The 12,224-nt window shown below is 38.3% G+C and overlaps 1 protein-coding gene across 6 annotated transcripts in view; it reads right to left on the bottom strand.

Moving 5' to 3' along the window:
* Window positions 1–364: 364 nt before the first annotated feature.
* ELAVL4 (ELAV like RNA binding protein 4) overlaps window positions 365–12,224 on the bottom strand; it is a 68,353-nt gene continuing 56,493 nt past the window's right edge. For all 6 annotated transcript variants that reach the window (XM_027894038.1, XM_027894030.1, XM_027894079.1 and 3 more), the window contains 4 exons: window positions 10,208–10,361; window positions 9,597–9,822; window positions 8,157–8,195; window positions 365–3,853 (listed from right to left, as the gene is read on the bottom strand). In XM_027894038.1, coding sequence (XP_027749839.1) covers window positions 3,526–3,853; window positions 8,157–8,195; window positions 9,597–9,822; window positions 10,208–10,361 — 747 coding nt within the window. In that variant the 3' untranslated portion in view covers window positions 365–3,525. The remainder of the gene's footprint in view (window positions 3,854–8,156; window positions 8,196–9,596; window positions 9,823–10,207; window positions 10,362–12,224) is intronic.

The following is a 12,224-nucleotide window of genomic DNA, read 5'->3' as shown; positions in this document are numbered from 1 at the left end:
AAAGTTTGATGGGAACCCTACCAAATGCTATAAAGTAGATAGTGTCATTTTACAACCAACACTATTTACTATGGTTCGTTCTTAAATGGAAAGTGCCGGTTTTTTAAAATGGGCTGGTACATGTTACACTATGTTGTAAAGTGTATGTATATATGTATATCATCAAAATGGGCGTATATACATATATAGGTAGATGGGAGAATGATGCTTTTCAGAGCCAAGCCTTTAAACAGAGCAAATTAATCACTTCTGCATTTTACTATGGAGCGGTCAGGTGGATTTAAGGATGAATTAAGCAAGATGTAAATTTGAGAATAAACTCACTCTGTGGCCTGAAATTAATTATTATCACCAACATGGTAACTTAATCTCACAAAAACACGAGTTTATTAATAGGTGAAGGAGCTGAAGAACCACACAGTCCATCCAGCCCTCTGATAGTTTCCTAATCTCAGTTACGAAATTCAATGCTGCAGTTTTACAAGGTACATATTCTCAATTAGTGAATGTTACAGAACATAAACATGAAGTGAATATTTGTATTAATGAGATTCAAACAAGTCAACTGAAAGAAGTATCAACTCTAGTTATAACACATGGTGAAAAGAATCAAATTTGGAATGTGATCATATATACTGTTGTACATCAGACAATATGTACACTGTTTCATATTGCATGACATTCATAGCATATTCATAGAAAAGTCAAACTAAATGATGGCTTAAAAACTTATCACTGAAATTTGCTTGCTACGTTTTTAAAGTGTTGATATTGACTGAGTTAATATTTTCATTGTGTAAAAATACTGTATATAGTAGAAACCCTTCAGCATCTTCCACATTCAAATAAATGAAAGTTACAGCTTGGTATTTGGTGTTCAACATCAGAAATTAAATGGCCGATTCTTTCTAGCCTTTCAGAAGGAAAAAAACAAATAATGAATATGCTCAATCTGGTTTTGACTAGTACATTTCTCTCTTGAAGACCTTGCTTCTGGAATCAGAGACTAACATCTACCTCGTCTGAGGTGCGGCTGGGAACACTAAAACATCTGAACACGGTTAAAAAGGTGGAAAGTCCATAGCCATTCTACACACTTTCATTTATTGTCTGGACAATTAAAGTACAAATAATTCAAACACAACAAGGTTATGAAAAAAACATTTACAATACTTTCCCTCAGAAATGATCTAAACTAGCAAGGTTAACATGAAGTCATTCATTATAACTAAAGTATACAACTGCCTGGTCCTAAGAAAGATTTTTTAAATTATTATTATTATTCAGATAGTAAAACACATCGTAGAGAAAAGATTCTGACATGCCTTCCCCACTAATGCTTAGCAAATGCATCAAAACTTTCCCAGCAAACTGCGCTCATTCATAGCAGATGATGTATAAAGGTTTCCCTGAACATTGAATGAGTGTTCCTTTAAACTAAAATCTAACATTGTTAAAGTAAAAAACTGATAAAATTATGATGCAGCCTTTGCTTTTTAGTTATTTGTCTACTACAAAAGTTTGCCTCTTCAGTGTGAAAAAACAATACTTAGTCTACATGCAGTTAGTGGGTATAGCATGGAAAAAATGCACAAAATAAGCACAAGTTATAAATAACCATAACGTTTTATTACCATTAAGACTAAACTTGTATTGAAAAGATTTTATATAACAAGACAAGAAAAGCAATAGCAAATTTAACTATCAACTAGATTATGCATAGCGAGTAACTGTTTCTAGTACTCAGGGAAGAGCATGACCCTTTTTTGTTTTAAATATATAACCGTACAAAGCACAAACATACTAAAATGATCAGTGCACTGGACATGGGAGAGCACCCCCTCAGTCATTTTGTTCCCTTAGCTCTGTTTTCCCCAATCTGAATTACATTAAAATAAAGACCCAGTTGTTTTCTTTTCTACTGTGCAGTAAGAAAAAATATTCACAACAAACATGACAATATATCAAACAATATTTCTACACAAGTTACCTTGATACCTCTGTCACTTAAGTATCATAAGAAAACATTTTAAGACATATACAAACAAAACTAGCAAAGTGTTACAACTTATAATAAATTAACCAAAAGAAAAAATAACTTTATATATATATATATTTATATTATATATACACATACACACACAACAAAATGACACAATAATATGCTTCTTCCCATAGTTTAAGTAAACAAATAAGTAGACTAGCCAAACTAGCTATATTTGATTTTGGCCATATGCATCACATCGGCAATTAAATAAATAAGTGTTTCAAGCAACATAAACAGTGTTCCAAATGTGCCAACACAGCCCAATTATATTAGCTTGGGCTATAAAGTGAATTTGAAAATTCTTAACAAATTTAAAGCAAATGTATTTTTTTCTAAACACATTACATTTAACTATGATACTAAGATATGTAAATAATTTTGTAGCACCTACTGCTCAAACCAAGGAAGTTTTTGATCAAAAAATTAATTTTTTTAACTTTTGTTCTGCTGATATCCCATACTGATGACTTAAAGAAAAACCGTCTTGCAACTCATCTCCTTGCTTTTGGGTTTTGACTGTGGGTAACTGCGTGCCTGGGAAGAACACTCTCCCGTACTGTATTTAATATTTTTATTACATGCTATGAAAAGATACGAAGATCATCTGTTTGTAGCCCATCCTTCAAAAAACAATCTACTAATCCAGTTTAAAACACACATCTTGATCTCTAAAAAGTTACCAGTGCAGTATGAACATGACAAAGTTGTCAATTTCCCCTAAATTAGCCAGTCAAAATATTTTTTCTCAAATCCAGATTCTCTTGTAAAAATTCTTTATATTTTATAAAAATAGATTTTTCTTGAAACCCATTTTCAGCAAAGAGACCACCTCTTTGGCAACATTGTTAATGTTATTTAAATTGTTATGTCATCAGGTATCCCCCGTTACCCCATTCCCTAACAGAAGACTGTTTAGTTCACATGATACAAAAGAAAAAAGGAAAAATAAAAAAAGTTGCAAAATTATGTTCTTCTTTTTTGCAATTTTTATTGTTCCTCTTTAATTTGCTTGGGGGGTTTACCAATCTGATTCAATCAATGTTTTGAAAAAACTGAAAAGAAAACAAAAATTGTTTTTTTTTTTTCTCACTTTTAATCCCATTAGTTCGTAAAAATTGTTTTTTGTTTTATTATTTTTTCAAATGAGTGAATGGTCATCTTAAAAAGACCCACCTTCAAGGAAGGTAGTAAAACTAGCTGGCCGGGTAAAAATCCCTGCACATTGTTATCTATGTATATTATATTCAACAACGACAGCTATGAAAGAACATTCAATGCATCAAAGGTTTTTTTTTTTTCTAAGCATTATAAAATCCTTTCCTGTTCCTCACAGGATATCCAATGTTTTAATACTTAGGCAACACTGGCTTATAAAGTCCATGGTTGAATATAAGCCTTGAAGAGTTTTTTTTTTTTTGTTTTGTTTTGTTCGTATATATATTTATATATATATATTTTAGTAAGTAAGGATATGAAATTCAGGATTTGTGGGTTTTATTGGTTTTAAAGGAAACTTGCAATACTCTGTCTCCTAAACGGTATCCATTAAGGCTGGCAATCGCCATGGCAGCTTCGTCGTAGTTGGTCATGGTGACAAAGCCAAATCCCTTGCACTTGTTGGTGTTGAAATCACGGATCACCTTGACATTATTGACTGCTCCAAAGGGACCAAACAACTGCCACAGCACGCTCTCATCTGAGTCGGGAGACAAGTTGTAGACGAAGATGCACCATCCAGTCCCAGTGTGACCAGGGATGTTCATTCCGACAAGGCTCGTCATACCATCAATTGTGATCGGAGAAAACCTACCGAGCAAAAAGAGGGGTCTATTCTAAATATATCTCTTAGCAGGAGCTATACGGGTCCAAGACCTTAAAATAAATAGGCTGATGTTTATGAAGGTTCTGGATCCTGTCCCTGGAAGATGACCACAGAGACACTCTTGCTCTCTAACTCCTACTGAGGTGGAGGGAAGCTGTACTAAACAAACACACCAGATCTGGGCATAAATTCATCTCCCTCCAAGGATAAGCCCTGCTTAGATGTGTACAAAGACCTCATAAAAGAAATGCTTAAGGACAATCTGAGTCAAAGAGGGCCTGCACATGCTGCGATAAACAAGAGTTCATTTAAAAAGGCCTGTAGGAATTTGCTTCTTATTCCCATCACCTAAATAAGTTTCAGGACAAGACAGATTTAATGCTTTACCTCCTACTAGTTTGCAGTGAAAAACCCCAAGCAAACTTCAAGACCTATTTTAAAGATTAATATGAAATGCTTTTGTCAGGATTCAGCTATAATAGTAGCCTCTCCAGCTAAAAATACTATTAGAGAGACGTCTTTAAGTGGTAGAATTTGTTTCTCCTCCTAACATGGTCCATAATTGACATACACTGGGAAAAAATCCAGGTAATAAAGAAGTCCCAAAGCTGGCCACATATTAAAGAAAGGTTTATGCAGCAATTGTAGAGTAAGTAGAATATAAACACAATGAGCAGATCAACTGATACCTTCACAACGTGAGGCTTTGTGTCCGTGACAGGCTCTTAGGTTCTTCAAAATAGCCAATATAGACAGACAAGCTCCTAGAATGCAATACAGCACCCTAACTTTGCTCCCTCATTGTGTCCTTTGGGACTGATGTCTTCCACTTGAACATCCAAATTGAGCAGCTAAAGCCAGGTGGTACTGTTTATGAACAGAGAAGCTTCACGGAATAGCAAAGGCTGGGAAGGATCCCTGGAGATCCTGCTCCAAGTGAGGCAAGCTTCTCATATAAGACCTCCTACTCGTGGCCCTGCAGAGGGAAGTTTAGCAAGTCTCCACAGATAGGAACTCTGCTCCTGCACCCCCTGCTCCAGGGCTCCATCCTCACTGGGAATGGTTTTCCCTTATCCTCAAGCTGAATTTCCCCTGCTGCAACTTGTCACTGCTGACTCTTGTCCTCTCATAGTTGACCTCTGAGAAAAGCTTGGCTTCCTCTTCTTTCTAATGCCCCTTGTAGGCAGCTGAAGGCAGCAGTCAGGGGCTAAACTCTACATTTGCCTTTCCCAAACTCCACCGTGTTCCTCCTGTTTTTCAAGGTCTCCCCAGTGGCAGCTGTGGCCAGGAGCACAGTGACTGCCCCTGCTCCCGCACCAATTTGGTGTCACCCGCTATTGCGAGGAGGGCGCATCACAGCCCATGACTCAGGTTATTAATGAAGATATTAAGCAGTATCAGCCCTCAGGATCAACATAATTTTCCTTTCATCAGTGTGAAAAAAAAATGACATGCTTTCTGAAGCTACACTTTGGGATATGTTTTAAAATAACAACTGCACAGAGGAAATGTCTTAATAAAAACCCAGTTTCACATGTACCTTCAATATGATGAGTTTTAATGCCAGAACAGAATAATAATTCCTCAGGATTTTCTGAGTGATGACTGAGGGAGCAGAAGGAGGGAAAGGAGGGACTCTGTTGCTGAGTGAGCTCTTGTGCTCTCCAAAACTTTTTATATTTGTAATAATTTCCAAACACATTTAGCAATCCGCATGATATTATGCAGTGTATATTAAATAACCATAAAAGAAACTACACACTCGATGGCTGCTCACCGTTCTGTTAACTCCTGATGGCACTTTTTATGTATATTCAGGGAAAATAAGACACTCAGAATATATATCTTAAGCTGAGGATCATCACTGGGGTGTAGCTACGCTGTAAAATGAGCAGCTCACAAATGCTCACAGCATCCAATTCCCTGGGAAGGTTTGCAGACAGTTTATTAAAAATATGTGGCAATTTTCCAACTCAACTTCACTTTTGCAAATCCTCATCTCAACATCTTTCAGTTTCTCTCCTGCATACTGAAAACAGTAACGTTATCCTAACGGTTCAGCACGGAAAGATGGTTGGACCAGGCCAGTGCCTGCTGCTCCTTCCACCGCAGGTGGGACCATAAATAAGGCAGCCAGGGATCGCACAAGCCAACAGCTTCAACTCATTTTGCAATTTGGAAGGTGGGACTTCAGGCCCATTGCTGGCCAGTGCTGACTGTGCCAGTAACATAGCGAAGCCAGCAAACACTGCTTTTCTGAAAGGTTTAAATTTAACACAGAGTACAACACTAAGGGGTGCCCTAGCCTGTAAGTAAGGGTGTTGTAAAATCTGCACAATGCAAAGCTCTGCATGTCATGGTACGTTATGAGGCTTGGCATTTTTAAGAAATGCTGCACTGATGTAAAGGGTTAAAGTTTCCTACAGTTCAAGGAGAGCGGCTTTTCCCTGGAAACCTTTAGGAGCTATGCAGCTTTCAACTATTTGTGTACCTTGAGCACAGCAGCTGCTGTAAATCCAACAAAACATACGCACAAAACTGGTGCAAGCGTATTGACACAAATACAAGATCACCTATTGCATAAGTAGCTTTGCTACTAGCAAGTGATCTGAAATTAGCCTCAATAAAACCTTTTTTCCACATCAGCACATCTCATTTTCCATCAGTACCACTCAGCACAGGGAAAGAAAGCCAATCTCCTCTTTAAGAAGCAGTTTCAGAAATTATCAATACAGTATTTTTTGTGACCCTAGACCTATAAATTCAGGGTTCACTAGTGCAGGTACAAGTTGCCAAGGTTTGCTGAGAGGAGATAAGAACTAATTTAAGATGCCTACAAAACGACTTAAGCCGTGATTTCAGACTAACACTGCAGACTGAATGTTAAGAAAGCAGACACAACCTATGAAGGCAGGTAACTCGCTTTTTCCCTCTGCAGTCACATGAAATCAAAATGCAAACCCTCACTGGTTCAGTCTAAGCCCTGCTTGTCCTGCACCACACCCAAGTGCAAAATGCCATTGCCGGTGCAATTCCAGGGAAGCAGCAGCAGCAAAAACCCAGGGAAACCTCCCAGAACAAACCCATCCTGCTGATACTGACTCGTACCTGACAGGCACAGGAGGCCACGAGCTATACCATGTTTTTGACAATGCAGCGAGGAACAAAGGAGATGGCAGAACACGGGAGAAACGGTGTGTGATAAAATCAGGTGGTAAGTTCTGACTCACCAGATCCCCATCCCCACTAAGGATATCACAGATGTAACAAATGCACAAATGAGCACCAGCAGTGGTGCTCTGTTTTGACTACTGCTTTTGTAAGTACTCGCAAGATTTGAGATCTGTACAATGGTCACCGTGGCAGGAGTTAAAGCCCACGCTGCTGTCTACTACTAGCTAGTGTAAAGACATACTTACCGTACCTTTTCACAGGATGAGCTTCAAATAAAAGCTCAAATAATTTTCAAGTGTGGTGAGTAGACCATTTCAGGTGATTAAGCAGTATTTTCTCATCTTAACTGTGGGGGATTGCTGGACATCTTAGGGTAACACCAGGAATAAGACTACACCTTTATTTTGCCGTAAGGGTCGCTCGCGTTGATTTGTGCCATTAGAAGAAACACTCACAACACAGTTCATTTTAGCTATCAGATCAAACGTACTCATGAAACAGCGTAAGTGTTCACAAATCAGCCAAGCTTTCACACATGCGTGCACATACAAACACACAGCTATCTTAAACGAAAAAAAATAAAATTTCAAGGACTGAAAAAAAAATAATTCAAAGTATTAAACCTGTAACAAAAGAAACTTCAGGCTGATTGAGGTGCACACAGCTGTGTTTTCAAGTCAAACTTACGATGCCAGATGCAGGAGAAAGGTGCTCTTGACTGTGAGATTGAGACAACAGCAGCCTAATTCTGATTTTGACTTAAGTTTTCAATTATCAGATCACAGATTTGTTAAAAACTCAATAGTTTTGATTCTGGAAAAAGCATCATTTAGCAAAGCAACTGCAGTTTGAATGCTTGTAGCTGTTGCACCTAAACCATTTGAGAAGCCCACCTGTAAATAAAAATAAAAAGGTTGAAAAGCCCCACAGAACTTGGGTGTGAGGCCTTTAAAGTAACAAAACCAACTGAAGTCCAAACTTAAAAAGAATTTGACATGCTGGTGGAAGAAAAGAAGGAATAAAAAAAATAAAGTTAGTGAATTAAAAAAAAATAAATTGTAGCACCAATCTGTGCCAACACGGACATCTGGCAATCTGTGGAATTCTAATTACCTCTTTACGCCATAGGCCATATTAAGCAAATTGTCCAGCCTGAAAAGAGAAGGAGGGTCTTTGGGTTAATGTCTCACAGATGGCAAGATCGCTCAATGGAACTATTATTAATAGCGTTCCATTTTCAAAGAAGAAACGTTCAACAAGTTTCCCACACATCTAAGGAGCCTAACAACTCCCGGCCTGCTTTGTTAACTCTGAGGTTTTGCTTAAATTTCCACCACAGCATTTAAAAGCCTTTTTTAACTTGTCTACAGTCTTAGAGAAAAACTTAATCTCCAGAGGTTTTTTTCTTTTTTTTTTTTTTTTTTAAATCCCCTTAGGGTTTTGTCTTTTTTTTTAAAACAGTATTAGTATGAAATTTTTGCAAGTAATTCAACTGCTTACCTTATATTTACAGTTAACTTAAAAAGAAAATGATGAGTCAAAAATTGCTGGAACTGGAAAAATTCTTAACTCTAACTCCTTTAACATAATATATTCTCCTCATTTTATTACATATATTTGGTATTAATCCTTCATAATACGTCAATCTAAATGACCACCAAATTTTACAGAATATAATCATCTGCTTTCCATGGCGGCACAATAAAGTCCTTCTATTCATGGAATGATTCAGTGATAACCTCAATGGACACAGCTGCGTGCCAAAGACACAAAAACAAGTGTAAGTTTAATGTATCCAATGACTGACTTTTTATGATCTTTAATTCATTAGCACTTCTCATCACTGACAAACTAAAATTACTTTTGAATAATTCTCTAAAGCCAGTATGCAACTCAGTTATGCAAATATGTTCAAGTTTTCTTTCTATTTGAAAGCTAGGTTGCCTGAAAACTATTAAGTATAAAAGTAATGGGAACATCATGTATTCCTAACTCTGGCTTACGCATCGGATGGAAACAGCATATTCCAAATGCAAAGCATAAAACATCCCCAAAAGCATCTGAAGAATCACACCAAAGACTAATACAAGGTCTCTTTATACTAAGAGGAGATATCTCAGGCTAATAAATTTAATGATACTGCTTCTGACTGGAACAGACTCAGCTTTTTTCCTGCTACCAATCCACTGTCATTAACATCAAAGTCTAAGCTGCATCAAAACTGTAGTAATATAGCAGAAAATAAAAGCATTACCAAAAATGAGAGAAAGAACAGGGTAGTCACTGCTCATTTGATTACCCATGTAACTCTATTCTGTCCTCCATTTTTCTGTGAGCCTTCATGAGATCTGATTGTACAGTACTTCAGCTGTTTTAGTAAATACAACATGACTACTGCTGTCAGCAGATTTTCCTCCTCATTCTCCAGGAAAGAATATTTAATTTTACAAAGAAAATCAGGTCAGCCTACGCAACTAAAGCATATTTTCCTGCACAGCACCTGCCCCACACTGTCGTCGCTGGTGGAACTTCAGTTCTTTTCCAGGTAATTACCTGAATCTCTGAGCCTGGTGGTGAAGTGGTCCAGGGTAGCGTCTGTTGGGAGACTGATACAGCTGTGAAAGGAGTGCCTGGCTTGTTTTCTGGCTGGGGTTATTGGCAAACTTCACAGTAATTGGTTCTGTAGCACCACTAGGCTTCTGGCCATTTAGTCCCTTTATGGCTTCTTCTGCCTCTATTCTCTTATCAAAACGGATAAATCCCACACCTCGAGAAACCCCTGGGAAGTGAAAACACGTAAAGAGGTGAGTATTTGCAGGAACAGCCTCATCCGGGTAACACACATCAGCTGAATGGTGGTTTCGACTTCACAGAATACATAGTTTGCAAGTTAAGTGAAGTCCTGTAAAGAAAAAGCCTCTCCCCAATCCGTAATCTCCCAAGTCAGCCCCTACCATATTTAATAATGATTTTAAGTAAGCAACATTTTGAGATTCCCTCATTGAAGAGGCAGCAATTATACCTCCAGTTATGTTTGTAAAGAACCGGGTACTGCATTTCACACTAGAAGTCATGCCGTCCTAAAACCCAGCTGCCAGCAAGCATTTACAATTGTGCCATCCCCAGAAAAACGTGCCCATAATCAAGGAAGGTTTTCTTTTAACCTGTGACTTGATCAACCAGAATCCGTGAGGTGATGATGCGCCCATATTGTGAGAATAACTGCTCTAATTCTTTCTGGGTCATGGTTTTCGGAAGGCCGCTGACATACAAGTTTGCATCTCTGATGGATGCTGAACTTGGACGGGCATATGACACCTATGGAGAGAAAAGGAAAGCCGTGTTAGTGAGCTAGAGCCACCCTCTGCATTTTAGACAGGTAATTTTCTGCTCTTTTACAAGCCACAACTCTGGAGTTCAGACGTTACCTGCTCTGCAAAACCATCAAAGCCAGGAGAGGCTGGAAGAACAAAGGAAGAACTACAGGGACCTTAAAAACAGACACAAGGGTTCTTTAAGTGCAATCATAAAATAACTATTGTTCAGAGGGTAGATTAACACGCAACTTCCCACGCAGGGCTTTGTAAATTTACCCCCATGGGTGTGGGTGTATGGATGATTGGCTGTAGCCAACCTCGAACTCTGAAGTTCCAGCATGTTTTTCTTTTTTCCCCTCCAAGTGTCTGAAACAGATCAGGTTATTTGCAGAACGATCTTTTGTGCTCTCTCTCTTTGTGTTTGCATCCTGAGCTGGCAAGATCTGTTCTGGATGAACAGTAAAGTACTGGTGAAATTAGACTAAATGAACATCTGCTCAGGGAGCTGTATACTGACACTCATTGTCGTATCTGCAATTTATCACGAGAAGTTCCCTTGTACTATAAGCCCAGAACCAGACCATAAAATATTATAACCAAGCAAACAAGAAAATCTAGCTGTGGCACTGCATGTATGCTGCTGGAAAATTACTAAATCAAGACTCTTAACTGCTCTTCTACCTATGAATCAGATTTATAATTATAATATGTGCATAAAAAGCCTTCTACACTTTTAAAATAATATATACATTTAGAATACACACATTTAACATCATAAAAACACTTCCTGGATGAAGTCTAATGGCAAGTATTCAGCACAGATCATGAATTACTTTGCAGAACATCTGAAATAGCATTGGAACCAAACCTGAATATTCTGCACTTCATTTTGATTTCTTTCAATATAAACAGATCAGTACCACTCCTGCATTATGTCTTAAAATGTGTCTTGGAAGGAAGTAGGGGGGTTCCCATCATGAATACAACACATTCAGCAATTGTCTTGCCCTGTTCCCGAGGTTCAGCCTGAACACAGACGATGTCAAATGGATGTCTATGTGTTTTATGTGTCAAAGAGTTGTCTTTATGTGCTCCACACCTAAAAATAGATGTTGACTCAACACAGAAAATTATGTTAATGACTAATATTTGCTTCCACAATCTTCTCTGCATAATAGCAGACAAACTCTAAAGATTCTAGATTTTAAGGGGTTTTTTTGGTGATTTCTTTGTAACTTACATGTTTGTACATAACCTTTTAAATCTAACATTTACAGAGAAGGCTGGAGAGAGGAGGTGGAAAAATTCAGCGACAGAAATATGAAAAAGAGGTTCAATAAAACATTTGCATCAACGGAGGCAAGCTCAGGCAGGCACACAGCACAAAGGCACAAGCAGACATAAGGAACAGAGAAACCTTCAGTGCTGAAAGGGAGAAGGATATTGGGGTGGAAACTATTTTGTGCCTCAGCGATTCAGGACCTCACAGCCCATGAGCTCCTGATGTGGTGCAGCATTTCCATCACTTAATTGCTGTTCCTGAACAGCCCTTTGACGTGGTAGGACCAGAACACACCTGGCACTGCTTGGTTTTCATGTAACAAAGCTCAAGCCGGGTCCTTGGGAACACCAGGGATAACCACACCTACAGCTTGGTCCAGCGATCTCAGGGTGGTTGCTTCTCACTTATTACCCCGTGCTGGGGCATTTGGAAAAGCAGACTCTCCCTCCCCATTCTGTAAATGCCTTATCTTGAGAAGGTACTGTAAACTGTAGGTGCCTGAACCCTTAACCTACTTCAGGAATAACAGTTTAAAAAATACTTTAAGAGGTTCCCTGGAGCAGGGATAGGGACCTTACCTAT

Source organism: Empidonax traillii, unplaced genomic scaffold, assembly GCF_003031625.1.
Source record: "Empidonax traillii isolate 1590-97213 ecotype Southwest subspecies unplaced genomic scaffold, ASM303162v1 scaffold15:size5535645, whole genome shotgun sequence".
Lineage (NCBI taxonomy): Eukaryota > Metazoa > Chordata > Aves > Passeriformes > Tyrannidae > Empidonax > Empidonax traillii.
The sequence above is the reverse complement of the archived record's forward strand: the minus strand, read 5'-3'. Positions and strand labels throughout refer to the sequence as shown.